The 20,768-nt window shown below is 40.0% G+C and overlaps 1 protein-coding gene across 2 annotated transcripts in view; it reads left to right on the top strand.

The window, feature by feature from the left end:
• PDE4D (phosphodiesterase 4D) overlaps positions 1–20,768 on the top strand; it is a 600,157-nt gene that overhangs the window by 171,342 nt on the left and 408,047 nt on the right. For both annotated transcript variants that reach the window (XM_069880216.1, XM_069880215.1), the window contains exon 3: positions 7,203–7,438. In XM_069880216.1, coding sequence (XP_069736317.1) covers positions 7,203–7,438 — 236 coding nt within the window. The remainder of the gene's footprint in view (positions 1–7,202; positions 7,439–20,768) is intronic.

Here is a 20,768-nt window from a genome sequence, read left to right on the forward strand (position 1 = left end):
ATCTGCCTTGTTGGCCTTTCTCCTGATTCTTACCCATAATCACTTGAGCCTTTCATCACAATCAGAAGCTGTAGATAACCAAAACACTCTCTAATACACAGGGCTACCCCATGGGCTTTCCTTTCTTGCCCAAACTTTTGGAAGAGTATATAGCTGTCCATAGCAACACTCTAGTTGTGAGTCATTCCATCATGTTTCTGTTGTTGCAGTTACATCATAGTTTTACAATTGCATGATGACTTCCAGCTTCTCCTGAGTTGCACTCAGTTTTTTCAGGGATATTGTGTTACCATTAAACTTGCTTTTCAAAGCCCAAGAGGGTATTCTAGGCACTGCCATGGGTGACAGTCTATGTTTCCAGCCATCCTGTAGTCACTTGTACCATTGTAAGCACATGGTGCTTGCTGTAGCAGGTTTGAGATAGTGTGATGTAATTTATCTGTCAGCCTTCCCCGTATTGATATGTAAGCCATTGTCCTCTAAACAAAAAAGGCTTTAGCAGTTTGGCTTGATTGATTACAGTACATATTTTACATTCATGGAAAACCTGTGCAATGGCATCAATGGTCAAGTCAACCCCTCAATCTTGAGTCCATTTGTGTCCCTTTTTCAATGTCCTGATGTGTCATGGGCCCATTGAGCTCACTCTTATGTTTCCAGTCCAGAGCTGCTTGAGCCACTTCAATTCTAGCAGCCTGATCCACCTGCCAGCTATTTCAATGTTCTTCAGTGAAGTGACTTATGGGTATGTGTACACCAAGGTGATATACTTTTACAACTAAGTTCTCTGCCTAGGCAGCAATATCTTGCTACAATTCTGCAGCCCGTATGGGTTTACCTCTGTGCTGTCAGTTGCTCTGCTTCAATTGTTGTAGCTACCTGCACAGAACATTTTCCATCAACCATGAGTCAATATAAAGTACTGTCCATTTTTCTCATTCAGCAATATCTAAAGCCAGCTGGATGGCTTTCACTTCTGCAAACCTTTTCCTTCAGCAGTTTCTGAAATGTGTGGTGTAGAACTCCACACAGCATCTTTCTGCCTTTGATATTTCCCCATAACACCACAGGATACATCTGTAAACAGGGAATTTTGCTCTTTTATCTTCTGGTAATGTGGGGCCTCTTCATTACAAGTCACCTTCTCTAGTGACACTCTGATGTTATGGCCCTCTGGCCAGTCCATAATCACTTAAAGGATTCCTGGATGGTTGAGGTTTCCCATTCAAGCCTGTTGCAACCCTCTTAGCCCATTTAGCATCAGTTCCACGGTGTGAGCACTCCCACAATTGGAGTGCTACAAGGAACTGTGTTTCAGTAGCAACCACTTCCAAAGGAGTTCAAACTGCTTCATATGCTGCTAATATTAATTTTTCAGCTTCAGATCCTCTGTATCCTCAGATCCAAAACTCTGGAGGTCAACTTTCTGCCAGAGGTTCCGGGCAGGACCATGGTTCCTGGTTGTGGTGTAAAGCACATTTTTCACATAGAATCATAGAATCACTAAGGCTGCAAAAGACCTCTAAGTTAGTTAGGTCCAGTTGTCAGCCCCACACCACCATGGCTACTAAATCATGTCCTGAAGTGGCATGAGTACATGTTTTCTGGACACCTCCAGGGATGGTGACTCCCTGGGTAACCTCTTCCAAAGCTTAATGACTCTGTCAGTGAAGAATATTTTCCTAATATCCAATCTAAACCTTCCCTGATGCAACTTAAGGCTGTTTCCTCTCATCCTATCTCTTGTTACTTGGGAGAAAAGACCAACACCCACCTCACTCCATCCTTCTTTCAGATAGTTGTAGAGAGTGATAAGGCCTCGACTTCATTCTTCTGCAGACTAAACAGCCCCAGTTCCCTCAAGTGCTCCTCATAAGACTTGTGCTCCAGACCTTTCACCAGCTTTGTCACCCTTCTCTAGATGTGCACCAGCACCACAATGTCTTTCTTGTAGTGAGAGGCCCAAAACTGAACACAGGATTTGACGTGCAGCTTCACCAGTGCCAAGTACAGGCGGAAGATTCCTTCCCTTCTCCTGCTGGCCATGCTATTTCTGATACAAGTCAGGGTGCTGTTGGCCTTGGACACACTGCTGGATCATGTTCAGCTGTCTGTCAACCAACAGCCCCATGTCCTCTTCTGCCAGGTAGCTTTCCAGTCACTTTTACTCCCAAGTCTGTAGCATTGCATGGAGTTGTGTCCCAAGTGCAGGACATGGCAGCTGGCCTTGTTAAACCTCATACAATTTATTTTGACCCATCAATCCAGCCTGTACTGATCACCCTGTAGGTCCTTTCTGCCTACAAGCAGATCAACATTCCCACCTAGCTTGGTGTCATCCGCAGACTTACTGAGGGAGCACTCATTCCCCTCTTCCAGGCCACTGATAGAGACATCAAAGAAGACTGGCCCCAAAATTGAGCTCTGAGCAACACTGCTTGTCACTAGCTGCCAGCTGGATTAACCTACATCCACCTCAGCTCTCTGGGCTCAGCTATTCAGCCAGGGTTTTTTTATCTAGTGAAGAATACACCTGTTTTAGCCATGAGCCACCAGCTTCTCTAGAAGAATGTTGTGGGAGACAGTATCAAAAGCTTTACTAAAGTCCAGAAAATAACATCCGCAGCCCTTTCCTCATTCACTAGGTGGGTTATTTGGTTGGAGGAGATTAGGCTGGTGAAGCAGGACCTGCCTTTCATGAACCCATGTTGGCTGGGCCTGATCTCCATGTTATGCTGCACGTGTCTGATTGAGTGCATTTGAGAACCATTTCATAATCTTCCCTGATACTAAGGTCAGGCTGACAGATCTGTAGTTTCCTGGATTCTGCTTTTGGCACTTCTTGTAGATGGGCATCACATTGACAAGCCTTCAGTTGTTTACTACCTCCCCAGTTAACCAAGACTACTGATAAATGATGGAGAGTGGCTTTGGCAAGCTTCTCTGCAAGATCCCTCAGTACTCTTGGATGGATCCCATCTGGCATCACAGACTTGTGAGAGGAGCTCTCAGAGCTTCAACAGTGGTCTTATCTATTTGCTTATATTCTGGAATTCTCAATCATTCTGTTTGAGACTGCCATTTGTTTGATACTTCTCCTGCTCTGCCCTCTTTGTTGTGGCAAATCTCTCATAACAGATCACACCAATTTGAATTCCAGCCATGAAATCTGGGCTGAATGAAAGGAAAACTAGTTCCACTTCTGGGATCAAAGTGTAGAGACTGAGGGCTCAGCATCTGGCTGGCAGCTGATAATGAGCATATCGCTGTGAGGGGCTGATACCACAGCCTGTGTCGAAGTGCAGAGTCTGGCATTTATGTAGGATAACCTGAAGAACTGACTGGGTCACAACCATGCTGGAAAGGACCTGGGGGCTTCGAAGGACTGCAGGGTGGATTACAGCCAAGCAATGCACTTCTCATGACAAATAAAACAAACTAGGCATCCAAATGACTGCAGCTAGTGGGTCAAAGGGTATGGTAGGAGCCCAGAAGAGGGCTACCAGGATGGCCAGAGCCTAGAGAACATGGTCAGAGATGACAGCTTGAGGGGGTTGAGCTTACTTAGTCTGCTGTGGAGGTGGTAAAAGGTAATCTAATGGCAGCCTGAAGCTACTTGAAGCGCGGTGGCACAAGACAACAAATTTAAGCTCTTCTCAGTGGTGGCATGCTGTCTAAGGAGGGGCAAGGGACATTTAGATTGGACACCACGAAAATCTTCTTCATTAGGAATACAGTGCAACACCAGAGCAGGTTATCCACAGAGGCTGAGGAAATTTTATTGTTCAAGGTTTTTGAGAGTCAAACAAAGCCATAGCTGATGTGATTTAGTGTTGGTGATAGTCCTGTTCTGAATGTGAGGTTGGACTGGACTTCTTCATGAGGGCCCTTGCAATCAGGAGTTCTATGATTCCATGAGTAAGCATAATGCTCCTCACAATCATGTTCACAAATAAAGAAAAACTAGTAATGCATGCTTTTCTTCTGTTTGCCAGGATGAGTAAAAACAATATAATCAACATCTCCTTTTTTCATAGAATCATAGAATCATAGAATCATAGAATCATAGAACAACCAGGGTGGAAGAGACCCACCGGATCATCGAGTCCAACCATTCCTATCAAACACTAAACCAAGCCCCTTAGCACCTCATCCACACGTGCCGTAAACACCTCCAGGGAAAGTGACTCAACCACCTCCCTGGGCAGCCTGTTCCAGTGCCCAATGACCCTTTCTGTGAGAAATTTTTTCCTAAAGTCCAGCCTAAACCTCCCCTGGCGGAGCTTGAGGCCATTCCCTCTTGTCCTGTCCCCTGTCACTTGGGAGAAGAGGCCAGCACCCTCCTCTCTACAACCTCCTTTCAGGTAGTTGTAGAGAGCAATGAGGTCTCCCCTCAGCCTCCTCTTAGCCTCCAGGCTAAACAACTCCAGCTCTCTCAGCCTCTCCTCCTAACGCCTGTTCTCCAGCCCCCTCGCCAGCTTTGTTGCTCTTCTCTGGACTCGCTCCAGAGCCTCAACATCCTTCTTGTGGTGAGGGGCCCAGAACTGAACACAGGATTCGAGGAGCGGTCTCACCAGTGCCGAGTACAGAGGGAGAAGAACCTCCCTGGACCTGCTGGTCACACCGTTTCTGATCCAAGCCAAGATGCCATTGGCCTTCTTGGCCACCTGGGCACACTGCTGGCTCATGTTCAGTCGGTTGTCAACCAACACCCCCAGGTCCCTCTCCTCCAGGCAGCTTTCTAGCCAGACTTCTCCTAGTCTGTAGCACTGCACAGGGTTGTTGTGCCCCAAGTGCAGGACCCGGCATTTGGTCTTGTTAAACCTCATGCCATTGGACTCAGCCCAGCGGTCCAGCCTGTTCAGATCCCTTTGGAGCCTCCCTACCCTCCAGCAGATCGACACTCCCACCCAGCTTAGAGTCGTCCGCAAACTTGCTAAGGGTGCACTCGATGCCTTCATCCAGGTCATTGATAAAGACATTGAACAGGGCTGGACCCAGCACTGAGCCCTGGGGAACCCCACTTGTCACTGGCCTCCAGCTGGATTTCACACCATTTACCACCACTCTCTGGGCCCGGACATCCAACCAGTTTTCCACCCAGAGGCTGACAGTTTCCGAAGCAGAATGCTGTGAGTAACTGTGTCAAAGGCTTTACTGAAGTCCAGGAAGACCACATCCACAGCCTTCCCCTCATCCGGCATCCACAGCCTTCCCCTCATCCAGCCTCATTCAGGCATTTTTAAATGCCTGAATATCTGTACATGAATCAGTGGCCTGTTTTTCCACTAATTGATTTAATTTTTCCATTGTCATCCACATGTACACTAGATGCCTATTATTTTAATTCTCCAAAGCTTGGCTTTAATATTTGAGTTGGAATTCTTCCATCTCCCTTATAGTTTTATTTATGCCATAATAGTCTACTTGTCTGATTTTTGCATATGAGTTGAACAAGAAGTTGCCAGTGAGTTCATTTTCTCAATTCAGCAATCTGATTCTGATAGCCTCTGGCTGCAATGCAAGGATTTCTACGATTTTCAGAGCTGTCAAAAAATTAAGTGATCAAGTAACCTCATGTGGTAGACTATTTCTAGCTCTGACATCAACATTTTTCTTTTCTTTCAAATCTATAATTAATTTCATTATTATTTTTTAATTTATTCAGCTGTCTTGAATATCCACTATGTATACACTGGAAATACAGGCCTTGAAGTTAAACTTCTCCCTGGATGACTATAACACATTCATTCTTGTATTTTCACAGTGATTGATTTTGGTGTTGATTTGCTTCAGAGTACATGCATTAATGCATACCATTTTATAATATTTGTATGCTTAAACTACACTACAGTTAGATTAAGAAAAATAGCTAAATTATTAATTTAGATTTCATAATTAAAAAAATAATTAGAAATAGTTTACTCACAGCAACTGCTCAAGCTCTGAGTATAAATGGAGCTTATTAATATTACTCATCATGAAAGGTGTTTCATTGATGGCTCTCCCTGCCTGCACAGAATAAATACATTGCTACACATATTTTTCTTGCAGATATGTATCAGTCCTCATCACAATACATGACTCTAGTTTGGCACAGGTGAATATTCAGTTTTAAGTATTGCATTGAGCCCATGAAGCTATTGATACTGGACTTTGCAAGGGTAATATATAGCTATACGTACTGTACTTCTAATTATTAGATTAGATGTAGCAAATCTTTAGATTTATGTGGAGCTTGAGTTTCTTCACAGGAAAGTAATCAAGGCAATAAGTACAGGTAGTGGTATCTGTGCTGGGGAACTTACCAAGTAATAGTAAAAGACTTTGTGTAAGACATAGAGAACCCCTCCTCAATTTCTTCTCATTACTACAACGGGCTTCTCAGAAAATCAGTGGTATCAGAAAACTAATTCTTTGAAAATATTGTCCCATAATGGTGGACTCTTTGTTAAAAGTTCTGAAAACTTCCCTAAGAATTTATCTCCCCTGTAAATCAGTATCATTTAGAGATTTCTTTCCTGATTGTCTATCATTCTTATATAACCCAAAGAATATTACAAGTGGTTTAGCTGATTAAATTAAAAATATTGTTTACTAATGCTTAGATTTAAGATTTCATTAGGACTTGTCCTTCATAGATTCTAATTATTCACTGTTTCTAAGCACTACAGTGGTTGTTTTAAGTACCTACCACTTACTATTAGCATGAAATTTCTGTGAACAGGAGAGAAAGATGAGAGTTGGGACAGCTGAGAGATTTTAAGGTGGATTTTCTCCTGTTTTCAGTCTAGAGGTGTATAGTTGCAAATATCTGACTACTACTTTTATTTTATTTTATTACTGACATTTGGACTCTCAGTCCTTCCAGAAACTAGATAACTTGTAGGAAAGCAAGTCTATTGTGGGAAAGAAATCTACCTAATGCAGAGCTCTTTTGTTCCCTGTATTAGCACATACATTATACAGTGTTGTGTTAATCTCATCATAAAAATGTACTCTGTTTGCTTTTAAAATCCCAAATTGTATAAACCCTAGAAACTTATTATTGCATTTTAAAATTCTTTTAAAATTTCTTCATAATGACAGTTTCTCATAAATAATATTTATAAGAAACTCACTTACTGAAAGAAATTAAAGTTACCAAATTAACATGATAGGTACTTTCTAACCTGATGCATATTTTTTTGCTTTCATTGTAGGTTTCAGAAGAAGCTCTGCATCACGGTACTGAAGACGAAGAGCCTTTTCAGGGAATGGAGCCCTATCTTGTGCGGAGATTATCATCCCGTAATATCCAGCTCCCTCCCCTGGCTTTCAGGCAGTTAGAACAGGCAGACTGGGATAAAAAAATTGATACTGAGACTATCCCAAGGCCCACAACTCTTCCACTGAGGATTCCTCCTCTGATTGCCATTACATCTGCCGAGTCCAGCAGGTAAGATCAAGCAATTTCTTCTTGATTGGACATTTTCTTTTGATTGGACAGTGGCAGGTGCAGGATGGCAGATGTTGCTTCTAGGACAGAAGTTTATTTCTTTTCTACATCCCTTAAATAAGTGAAAAAGAATAATACAGTATTAATATGTAAATTTGTGGTTGGCATTTGATAATACTGCTTGTAAACCTTTTGGTCATGTTCAAGTACAAGTAGTAGAAAACATTTTCTCTGAACATAACTAAAGATTTATATTCAGAGACAAGACTTCTAAAGGCTTGAGCAACCTTTTTTTTTTTCTTATTGTGATAAAGATACAGACTTTTTTACACAGAAGATGTTTTACATGGTAATTTTCAAAACCAGTTTCAAGGAATCATGACAGGATTTTGCCTGCTCCTGTATATCAACATTATTTGTAATGTAAATCATTTAACAGGTCTGACACAAAAGAGACTAACCTTATAGCTCAGGAACTAAGAGTGGGAAGGGAGAGTCACATAGGTGGTCATAGAATATGTTGTAACCTGTCACAGTGAGATAGGGCTCAACTTGATTGCTTCACTCAGTATGAGTGGATGCACATTGAAATACAGACATTTTTTAACCCTTAGTCAGAAAATGCTGGCATGCAAGAATCATGCAGAATCACAGAATCACCAAGTTGGAAAAGACCCACCGGATCATCGAGTCCAACCATTCCTATCAAACACTAAACCGAGCCCCTTAGCACCTCATCCACACGTGCCTTAAACACCTCCAGGGAAGGTGAATCAACCACCTCCCTGGGCAGCCTGTTCCAGTGCCCAATGACCCTTTTTGTGAAAAATTTTTTCCTAAAGTCCAGCCTAAACCTCCCCTGGTGGAGCTTAAGGCCATTCCCTCTTGTCCTGGCCCCTGTCACTTGGGAGAAGAGGCCAGCACCCTCCTCTCTACAATGTCCTTTCAGGTAGTTGTAGAGAGCAATGAGGTCGCCCCTCAGCCTCCTCTTCTCCAGGCTAAACAACTCCAGCTCCCTCAGCAGCTCCTCGTAAGACTTGTTCTCCAGCCCCCTCACCAGCTTCGTTGCTCTTCTCTGGACTCGTTCCAGAGCCTCAACATCCTTCTTGTGGTGAGGGGCCCAGAACTGAACACAGGATTCGAGGAGCGGTCTCACCAGTGCTGAGTACAGAGGGAGAAGAACCTCCCTGGACCTGCTGGTCACACCATTTCTGATCCAAGCCAAGATGCCATTGGCCTTCTTGGCCACCTGGACACACTGCTGGCTCATGTTCAGTCGGCTGTCAACCAACACCCCCAGGTCCCTCTCCTCCAGGCAGCTTTCTAGACAGACTTCTCCTAGTCTGTAGCACTGCACAGGGTTGTTGTGTCCCAAGTGCAGGACCCGGCATTTGGTCTTGTTAAACCTCATGCCATTGGACTCAGCCCAGCGGTCCAGCCTGTTCAGATCCCTTTGGAGCCTCCCTACCTTCCAGCAGATCAACACTTCCACCCAGCTTAGTGTCATCTGCAAACTTGCTAAGGGCGCGCTCAATGCCTTCATCCAGGTCATCGATAAAGACATTGAACAGGGCTGGACCCAGCACTGAGCCCTGGGGAACCCCACTTGTCACTGGCCTCCAGCTGGAGTTAACTCCATTTCCCACCACTCTCTGGGCCCGGACATCCAACCAGTTTTCCACCCAGGAGAGTGTGCGCCTGTCCAGGCCAGAGGCTGACAGTTTCCAAAGCAGAATGCTCTGAGAAATTGTGTCAAAGGCTTTACTGAAACCCAAGAAAATACATCCACAGCCTTTCCCTCATCCAGCAGCTGAGTGACTTTGTCATAGAAGGCGATCAGGTTACTTTGGCAAGACCTGCCCTTCATGAACCTGTGTTGACGGGCCTGATCACCTGGTTCTCTTGCATGTGCTTCATGATAGCACTCAAGATCACCTGCTCCATGACTTTCCCTGGCACTGAGGTCAGACTGACAGGCCTGTAGTTTCCTGGGTCCTCCCTGCGACCCTTCTTGTAGATGGGCACAACATCAGCCACCTCCAGTCCAGTGGGACTTCCTCAGTCTTCCAGGACTGTTGGAAGATGATGGAAAGGGGTTTGGCCAGCACATCCACCAGCTCCTTCAATACCCTTGGGTGAATCCCATCCAGCCCCATAGACTTGTGGGTGTCTATCTGGGCAAGCAAGTCTCTAACCGCCTCCTCTTGGGTCATGGGAGCCTCATTTTGCTCCTCTAACTCCTGGGTTTGTACACACAGGAAACAACTTTCTTTACAATTAAAGACTGAGGCAAAGAAGGCATTAAGTACCTCGGCCTTGTCCTCATCCTTTGTCACAGTTGTTCCATTTGCATCCAATAGGGACTGAATATTCTCCCTGGTCCTCCTTTTATTGTTAATGTATTTATAGAAGGATTTTTTGTTATCTTTCACCGACTTGGCCAATCTGAGCTCTAGTTGGGCCTTAGCCCTCCTGACTTTTCCTCTGCACAATCTCTCTTCCTCCCTGTAGTCCACCCATGAAGCCTGTCCCTTCTTCCCAAGTTCATAGACATTCCTCTACTTTTTGATGTCCTTCAAGATCTCCCTCCTCAACCAAAGTGTTTTTTTCCCACAGCAGCTTCTTTTCCAGAAAAGAAAAGCCATCCATGGTGATGGCTTTCTCCTGAGCTGCTAGGATTTCCTTTTTGAAGAGCACCTAGCCCTTGTGGGCTCCCTTGCCCTTAAGGACTGTCTCCCATGGGACTTTATCAACCAGCCTTCTGAACAGTCCGAAGTCTGCCATCTGGGAGTTTAATGTGACTGTTCTGCTAATCCCCCTCCTCACCTCACCTATAACTGAAAGTTCTACCATCTCATGATTGCTTTGTCCCAGGTGTCCTCCAGCCTTCTCATCCCCTGTAAGGCCTTCTCTGTTCATAAACAGCAGGTCCAGGAGGGCGCCTTCCCTTGCTGGTTCAGTCACCAGTTGTGTGAGGAAATTGTCTTCCGCACACTCCAGGAACCTCCTGGACTGCTTCCTTTCTGCTGTACTGTTCTTCCAGCAGATATCCAGAAGATTGAAGTCTCTCACAAGGATGAGAGCTAGCGATCTTGAGACTTCTCCCAGTTGTTTATAGAAGAGCTCATCAGCTTCTTCTTCTTGGCTGGGTGGTCTATGACAGGCTGCCTTCTTGTGGGCTCCTCCTATTTTAACCCATAGGCACTCGATCTTGTCTAGACCACAATTGAGTTTGAGGGTATCAAAGCTCTCTCTAACACAGAGGGCTACCCCGCCTCCTCTCCTACCTTTCCTGTCCCGCCTGAAGAGTTTATACCCCACCGTAGCTGCACTCCAGTTATACGAGTCATCCCACCACATTTCCGTGATGGCAACAACATCGTAGCCTCCTTGCCCTACCATAGCTTCCAACTCCTCTTGCAGTGAACAGTGAGTTAACAGCAAGTTTCTTGTGAAACTGAAGAAATCTGTGATGAAAACTTTTCAGTTATTAACTGAGTCTTATGGTGAAGAGATTCCAAAGATCAAGCCAGTGCTCAAAGGGACCTGTTTTCTGTCAGTAGATATGAAAGCAAAACCAACAGAGATCCTCAACAGCCTTTCAGAAAATGATCTGTGGAAATGCATTGAGCTTTGGCAGCATCGAATGCAGCTGTGTGTCAACTTAGATGGGGACTGTTTTCATGGTGATTGTTGTTGATTTCCTTACTTTCTTAAATAAACAGTTACAGACACGATTTCTTTTTTTTTGTGTCAGACCTCATATTTGGTTATAATGATTTGTCTTATAGTGTCTTCATACTATATCACGCACGTTTTCTAGAGTAATCTTTCCTGTTCTAAAATGTTTCTGATACCATCTTATTTTCTGTTTTTATTTTCCAAAATATGAATTATTCAGTTTGAAATAGTTGCTTGCAATGGTGAAGGCAGTGCAACCATTTGGTAACCTAAGAATATTTAAGGAAAAGGAAAGATGAACACATTGAGAGCCAAAATTCAGGACTTGAGAACTTTTGGACATATCTTCAGAGAGAATATTCTAAATAACACAGTTGTAAAAAGAATGCATTATTTGTAGTACATGAGAAAAAAAGATAAGTGTTCATTAGGGTACATTAATACTAACTTTAAATTTAAATGTAATATCACCTTCTAAATCTTATTTCCACATGGGTATCTATTTTTTTGAATAGATGAGAACATTTCTTGAAACATGCTCATAGGAACACCAACTACATCCATAAAAGCATGTAAATTTAGATTGTTTACAAATGTAAATATTATTTGGAGATGTAGATGTTATTTGGAAACATAAAGATAATGTCATTTAGTGAAGTTCTGAGGATAGGTTGATGTCTTGATATTTTTGTTTTCTGTCTGTAGATTCTGGAGAGATAATTGTTCTGAGATAGGAAAGGAAAACAAGTGGAGGTGGAATGATTACAGTTTGTGTCCCTGGCTTTCTTAAATTTCACAATATTTGACTTTGAAACTTAAATAGCATTTGGGATGTCCTGTGTAGATTGTGTAGTGCACAGGATGTACACTGTGTTTTGTTATCTTTAATAATTGACTGAATAAAAACTAAACACAGTCCTGATGTGACAGAAGGTAAGAAAGCAGACTGAAATACTTCTGCCCTACAAAAAAAGTCTAAGTGATTATAGATTTCTGGAGGCTGTATTATTTTCTATGATGGATTCAAATATGCAAGAGCAAGACAGTTCAAGAGGTATTCAAATAAATAACAAACCTAAACCACACTGTTAGTTATGGATAGCTGTCTGCAGTGCTCAGAGAATGATCATTTCTGTGAGAGGCATCTCTGTGGCTAAGATTTTGTCCTGAGCAATAAGATATATCTTTGTATCCTGCCTATACCATTAATTCCTGTGGTTGGTACAATGTGTTTTGAAACTGGACAAAGCAAGATTTCTCTACAAGTAAGTTTATTTCTGACAGTCACAGGGGAACAACAGATCTACAGTTTGTTGAATGGAGTTGCCAGGCTCTTCAAACAAACAAACAAACCCAAACTGAAACAGGAGCAGAAGCAATTATAATTTTGATATTTCTTTGTAATACAAAATCTTTAGCTTTTATGGTTCTTTCTTAGCTAAAGAGCAATTATGCTGCTACAGGAAGAATACTGTTCAGGAAATTAAATTTCTGTAGATGTTTAGTGCTATTTTTTGTTTGTTAGCTCTCTTGAGCAGCTATGCATTTCCCGTTTACATTCTTGTAATGCCAGCTGAGCAGCTGGAGAAAGCTATGCTTTTGTCCAGCTTCTTGTCTGCATGAAAGTACACAAAATTAGGAGACAATGTCTGCAGAAATACATCTTACCTCCATTACCTTTAAATGTATGGAACTGCACTGTTTAGAAAAGGAAACAAAAATGTGTGTGTGAGTCAGGAGGATTGTCTCCCTTCACTGTTTAGAAAAGGAAACAAAAATGTGTGTGGGAGTCAGGAGGATTTTCTTTCTTCAGTGGACAGGTGAAAGTAAAAGAGCATTTGGGTCACAGAAACTCATTCTGAGAAGGAAGAATTTCACCACTGAAAATATCTTGAATTACAAATGTAAGTTTTTAGAAGAACATGCTAGAAAGGTCCCAGAGAAAGCATTATAAAACATTTATGCTGTTGTTTAAAAACCTGGAATGTGCAAAATTAAGAACAGCAACACTGGATGTAGTTTTTAAAATAAAATATGCTTTCTGTTCCTAAACATGCGTATATGCCTGTGCTCATACTCACTGCCTTTTTCACTCCCTTTTCTCTCTCTTTTCACCTTTACAGTGTCTCAGGTGTGTTTCTGGGTTTACTTTTTTTTTTTTTAAAAAAAACCCAGTAGTATAGATGAAAAATCAGAAAGTAAATATTCAGTAATGTTTTTCTAAATCTTTCACGCTTTCTAAACTCTTATTTTTCTGACCCTAAGAAGACATCACAGTGTCTTCTCATTCCTTTTGCCCTTCCAATTTCTTTCCATGCATACAGGGAGCCAGATTTTGATTTTTTCACCCAGCTTAAACTGAGACAATAATAAAGATCATTAAGATGAAGGATTTCTGTCTTATACTGAAGTCTCACCTGCAAACTTGCTTACATGAGCTATAAAGACAAGGGCTTGCAAACAGATAGAGTGAGCCTACAGCAGGTAGCAACAGTTACATTTATGAAATCTAACAATTGCCAGACTTTCTATGGGGAGGATTACAGTCAGGGAGACACTTGGGTTTGATATTTCTGTTCTTCCTTTATTATTATTTTTGTTTAATAAGCAATATACTTAGCCTGTATATGTAAAACAATAGATGTGATATTTTACTGTAAGCAAGGATAGCTAGGATATTTGGAGTGTGCATGTGACCACTTGCTTTAAATTTTGCCCATTTTCCTTAAATTACTGTAACTAATTTTACCAGCACTTTTGATGCAGGCAACAGCTATGATGCCATTTAAGATGAGATGTGCAGATAGGAAGACATCAACATCAAAATGCTTTTGCTTTTGCCAAAGCAGCTGACAATAAAAGGGTGGGGACTGTTATGCATGCAAACTTATTTGAGGAGATTTAAGATATTTGACCTTACCTCCTTCACAATAACTCTTTCAGAGAAGGCTTACTTTTGTCTGGTTTTATTTTACCCGATAGCCACAGCTCTTACCCTAATTCAATACTCAAGCAAATATTTATGTTTTGATAGTAAGTGTGATACTGTAAATTTGATTTCTTCCATCAAACACTTGGATGTGATTTAGGACAGTTGATCCAATCTTTGTGTAGTAATGATATTGATTTGTCCAAAGTTTCATGAAATACGATGGAAGTCTCTTCAGTCATGTCTTGTTATGGAAAATTTTTCTTTGCATTATTGAAGTTGGAAGAGGAGGTGGGATAGAAGAAGATAGCATAGGATATAGATATTCTTGAGCTGTCTGAACCAGCATTTGTGGCACGCTGAAGTGCAAGGGCATGTATAGGTACCCTGCTTTCAATGGTTCAGATCCAAATTGTCAGAGATTGATGTAGTCTTTTCTTTTCCCTTTAAAGGATAGTTCTTTCAGTGATAAAGAAGCAAACTACACCAGTTGTTGTGATTCTTCTATCCCCTTAATATAAATGACTGACATAACATGATGGGAAAATTCATGTTCATTGGTTGTAAACTCCAGAAATGTAAGAGTATATCATGTATTTGAGGACTTAATTGAAAGAGTTATTTGAAAGCAAAAAGCTATTTTGGAGTTAAGATGTAGTTAGAAAGGCCTTTCAAAACAAGAATGTGTAAAATACTTTTGCGGGTTTCATTTAGTTATTTGTAATTTAGTATATATAGTCTCTTCTTACTGTTTACCCTATCCTTTGCTCAAACATCATTTGGGAGAGATTATTATAATTGTACAACTTAAGATGTGTTTTAAATTGTTTTCGTATTGCTTATGTAGAACTGGAAGTGTATATATTAGTGTGTTTATGAAAGTCTAGGGAGCAACCAGAATGAGTTACATGATAGTGTATTTCAGAAGTATCTTTTTTGCAGTGTTCCTTCTGTCCTAATCTATCAATCTTTCTTTAAGTTAAGTTCTGTGGATTAGATTGTACTGCTGTTTTATTATCCATTAAAGAAGCCATCAAAACTCTTTATATTGGATATCAGACAAAAATTTGATTTAAAGTTATCCCCAGTTTTTCTTTCTGCCTTTTAAAGATGCACTTAAACTTCTTAATATCTGTTTTTAAAAGGAAATATTAGAAAACTGTTATTAGTGTCATCAATGCAATGGCAATTCAGAGAGTCCTAATTTAAAACTTTATGTGCCTTAATGTCTACTCCTTGCTCTCTCGTTGTCTTCTTCTTGTTAGAATAACACCTCTAAGGCTAGATTTTGTCTTCTGTAGTCAGGACAAGAAAAGCTTTTTCAAGTGTTAAATGACTGAAATGCATGAATACTGAGCCATAATTTTGCAGTTGTTCACTTACTATACCAGCAAAGTGTTTTTAAAAGAATAGCTAGAGTTCTAAATTTTAGTAACTGTTTTAAATAATTGAGTGTTAAGAAAGAGATGATAGAAGCAAGGTGATTTGACCTTAGAAGGCTAACACTTAACAAAAATAAAGGCTGGGGCAAAGCTGCTCTTCAGATTTATTTATTTGCAACTCAGTGGAGTTGTGTATGTAGTGATAATAAGTGGGAACAATGCTTTCCATAATACTGAAGGAGAAAAAAAACCCAAAATTTAATATTTAATTTCATTTTTAACTCACAATTATGATCTTGGGCCTGCTAAGCTGTAACTTTTCTCAGGAAGCTTCTCACAGGTCTAGGCTGTTTTCAAGAGCAGCTGTGTTCCCTGCCTCACCTGCCAGTTAAGAATAATGAAGAATAGCACAGTAATTCTTAGCGGTTTTATGACAGATTACTTTATTTTAAAAGCATTGGAAACATGAGCAAATCATGAGATCAATCAGTGAGCAAGTAGTCTTATTTTCATATTATTCATAGGAAAACTTGCATGCAAAATTGTATTGCAACTGGCTAAAGCTACAGAACAAATCAGTAATCAAACTATGACTAGAATGCAAGAATTTTTGGTTCCTGGTTTTGTATCGAGCCTATGCTACCTGTTAGAAAGCTGAAGATGGAGCTTGGGAAAAACAATGTCTCAAGTTTATCTTAATCTTTACGAATAAACTTACTATGTCAAGAATTTTCTTGACCGGATTTGAGAAAGTTTTTAATTGTTATTTGTAGGAGTTAACACGCAACTGTTGTTGTGCATCTGTACTCACGCTGAATCTATGTTTCTATCATATTGACTCAGTCTCATCAAACTCCATCTGACTGTAGTGTCTTACAAAGAAAAGCATATTTAGTGTAGAAAACCAAAATCGAGTCAGCATTTAAGCTCTGATCTATCAGTGAGAAAAATCAGTGGAATCTTTGAGGTTAAGTGGATGTTAGAAGCCTAAATATTTTGTGGCATCCAAACTTCAGCTTCTGTACTGATGACCAGTGTTTTATGTAGCTACATGGATCCTGGAATAATTTTGGAGAACTTAACAACAATTCCGCTGGTCAAGATTTACATTGACCGGGTGATGAAGAAGGGAAAGGAGTCTGTGAAAGTGATGGCTTCCATACCACAATATTTGAAAAACAGTGATTTTTAATACCTGTGGAAGACCACATCTCACACTTATCTGCAGCCCCTAATTTCCCAAAGAAAAAAGATTACTTTAACTTCATTAACATCCATTAAGTGGATGATTTAGGTCTGATGCATAGGTGGACTATGGAAGACAGCAGGTACCCTTTCCAGTCCAACATTAACCATTTTGAGATCCTTTTTAAAAAACAGAATTTTGATCAAATGCTACTGTTCAGTTCAGCAGTGGTAAAATTTCTAATTTGTCAATAATAAAAACAAGATCTTTGCCTTTGAAATGATTATTTCTTTAGCACAGGCTGGAAACAAACATTACTGTAAATTGTGGATAGTGTATGTGTGCATGTATTTTCTAGTTTAAGAAGAAAAATGTACAACTAATATTTAAAATAGGCATTTGGAAAGAGTAACTTTTAATCAATAGATATACCTGAAAAAAAAAGCTAGAACATGGTATAGCTCTCTTTGACTTTAGGGTTTTTAAAAGTCAAGTAACAGCAAATAATAGTCTGATTTCTGTCATGCTATTCATCCAGCTTGCCAAGGACTTGTGAATAGCAGCCCTACAGGGTATTAGGTGCTCCCACCATTCCAGCGTCATCTGCAGGTTTACTGAGGGTGCATTACATCTTACTGTACACATAATTGTTGAAGGCATTAATCAATTTCAGCTCCAGAAATAACTCCTGGGGAACACAGTTCTTACCTAGCTGCTGCTTAGATTTGGAGCCACTTACTCACTACCTTTTGAGCTTGATAGCCCGACCATTTTATCGTCTGTTCACTCATCTAGTCCATATCTTTTCCACTTGACTACAAGGTTTCAGTGCAAATCTGTCAAAAACCCTGCTGCTGCTACTGCTACTGCTGCTGTCTTTCAGAGAGGCAGGAATTCCTTTATGAAAGGGAATTGAGTTAATCATATATGATTTGCCCTTGGTAAATTTATGCCGAGTGCTTCAAATTTCTTCCTGTCTTTCATATGCTTATAAATGACTTCCAAGAGAACTTGCTCAATAGCCTTCCCAGGATCTAAGCTGAAACTGGAGAAGCTTGTATGCCCCTGTGTCCTCTTGCTTTCCCTTTTAAAGATGGTCTTACCATCAAACCTTTTCAGGCTACTGGGGTTATCTAGTGATCACAACTTTTCAAAGACAATAAATAGAACATGGCCTCACAATGACATTGACCAACTTTATCAACACAGATGGATGCATTCCACAGGGTCCCAGTAGCCTGAACATGACTGATTTACTTAAACACTACCTAACTTGATCTTTCTCTACAGTGGGTGGTATCTTCTACTCTCCCAAACTTTCCTGCTGGGCAAAGTGACTTGGGAGGTCTGAGAGCAGACCATGCCAGTAGAATAAAAAAAAAAAGAGGGAGAGAATATTTCATCCTTTTCCATGTCCTTCTTCACTTGGTTGCCTACTCCCTTGAGCGGCAGGCACACATTTTCCTTTTTTGTCTTTTTTTGCCTCTGGTATACTTTTCTGTTGCCCTTCATCTCCACTGTCAGACACATCTGCAGCTGAGCTTTGACTTTACTGATGCCATTCCCGAAAAGACAGGCAACACCTCTACCATCCTCTTGCTTTTTGGGTTTTCCCCTCCACCAGAAGTTCCTTGTTCAGCCAATTTGGTGTTCTACTATTGTTTCTAAGCCCTTAATCATAGTTTTTCTAGCGTACTACAGGAAAATGAGTCACTGACTACATAGGACTTTTGTGATAAAATATTATTTTAATTTTAAATTATTATTATCATACCTAGCTAAGGAAAACCTCTGAGAAGAAACTTGACAAATTTTGGGAGGTTACTTGGAAAGGTCTGCTTTGGTAAGCATATCTTTTGTCAGGTACCTGCTTATGGCCAGTATAGATTGCAGGATGTTGGCTAGAAAGACTCTTGACCTAGCTATGTACAGCTGTTCTCACATCAAACAGATTAGAATAGTTTCTTTTTTCTAGATCATTCCTTTGTCATTCCTTCAACTTGATTCTTCTGTGTTTTCATCTGTGTTTAGACAATTAGTAAACGTAACTAATAAAGTTACATTATATGTAAGTGTATGCATAGTCAGGCCCTCATTAATTTTATGATTGGGTGAGTACAGATTTAGGATTAGAAATTTTTATCTTTTGAACATATTTCCAGTAACATTTAACATTACTAGCAAATGATGCAGTTAATGCAGATCTCAAATCTTACTTTGGAATTTGAACATTTAACGTGTTTAAGGTTCTTTCCTTAAGTAGTGTACAATATCGCATCCAAATACATATAGAATATTTTAGCTAGCGGTGATAGGCATTTTATTTGCAGGATTACACACTATTAGCATAGAATGAACATTTTATAATGCAACATTTTAATCAAAATGCTATTTCGTTAAATGAAAATTTTTTGTTGAAAATTTATGTAGAGTAAAAAATTATTTTATGTTCTTACAGATGGAATTTACCTTTTCTGTTCACTCTGAAGCAACTTCAATTTTGAAAATACATTCTCTTATTAAGTAGGAAGCTCAAATGTAGAAAGTAAGATGTGAATTTATTGAGATGATGATTTATTTCCCATTAAAAAAAAAGGTGGAAATTCATAAAGCACACAATGAATAATATTCCAGATTGGAATACAGGGGAATAAATGAGATTTTCTATAAAAATAAGGAAGTTGATTTCTGTAATCTGTAATCAAAAATGATGCTTCAAAATAATAAGGAATAGATAGTGAATGCCACATACATACTTTACATCAGGTGTGCTTTCTGGGAACTGCCTGCTAAATTCCAGTCACTCATCTGCTGACTCTCTTTTTTCTTTTCTAGTGTAAGGCCTCGAACTTTATTCTGATTCTTTTAAGCATCCCAGCTGCTGTTTTCCATTTCACTTCAGATGAAAGCTCAACATTCATTCTCTATAAAGTAAGCAGTTTAGATCTTCTTGGGATTTAGATATACCATACTTTTTGCTTCCTTGAAACAGTCTTCTTTAAAAGAGATGAAAATAAAGGACTTCAAAATTAAGTTGCGGAATGTATGTATGGATAAATTTTTTCTTGCAACAACAAAGAAAGTAGAAGAGCCAAGCCATGAAAGACTGTAATTCCAGTATTAACTCTTTCCCAGTATTGATCCAATTTTCTGAGAAGTTTTTCACAGGTCTGTTGCTTGAGCTTCTGAATGCAGAGTAAAAATGTGGGCCTTATCAGAAGTTCTACTCCATGTGACAGAGTAAGATCTGGTTGACTGCTATTACTTTCAACAAAATAAGTTTCTGTGCAATCTCAAGTAATGGCTATATAATAGTCTTATTCTGTTCTCTCTTGCCACATTGCTTCTCAACTATACTTTTCTTTAATTCAGAAGTAACTCTGGTCTTTTTTCCAGTATAGGTGACACAGTGAATAAACGCAACAGTTAGATGATGAGAAATCTGTGACTAAGTGGCTACAGAATTTCACAGACTCTATAATGAAAGGTTTCATTATGACACTCTGTGGCCTTCTCATGTCTAACGTGTTAGACATGTCTCCATGTCCCTAACTAAAAATAAATGTATGGTGATAAGATAATTTTTGATAGTAATGTTTGATCTGAAATCCATTGAACACGCAAAAATTGAGAATTTCCAATGGAGAAAAATCACTGATGTCACTTTTCAGCAGTTTTAAACTAGTTTTATAGTTGACCAATATAGTCCAAAAAGTTTGAGGGAGTTGTGTGTTTCTCTGACTGCAACCTTGCTACAACACTTCCTTTTTTCATTTCATTCTGTTACTCTGTTTTGGCTCATATCTCCTTTCTCCTCCAGATGTTTAAATCTTTCTGATATTTACAGATATTTATTATAATCTCTGTTGCTGTCTAAAATATCCACTATTCACACATATTCTGCTTTTCTGAGTCTGCAATAATATAATATAATTGTCTTTCATGTTCTGTATAATTTTTGTAACTATTCCTCATCTTTGTCAAAAGACCTGAGTTCAATGTGTTTTAAAGTTATTGCCAATGACATGTGCCTGATTGACAGAGAATGTTAGGCAGGCTTGTTGTGGTTTAACTGCAGCTGGCAACTAAGCCTCACATAGCCACTTACTTATTCCCCTTGGGTGGGATAGGGGAAAGATTCAGAAGAGTAAA

This window comes from Phaenicophaeus curvirostris, chromosome Z (assembly GCF_032191515.1).
Source record: "Phaenicophaeus curvirostris isolate KB17595 chromosome Z, BPBGC_Pcur_1.0, whole genome shotgun sequence".
Classification (NCBI taxonomy): Eukaryota; Metazoa; Chordata; class Aves; order Cuculiformes; family Cuculidae; genus Phaenicophaeus; species Phaenicophaeus curvirostris.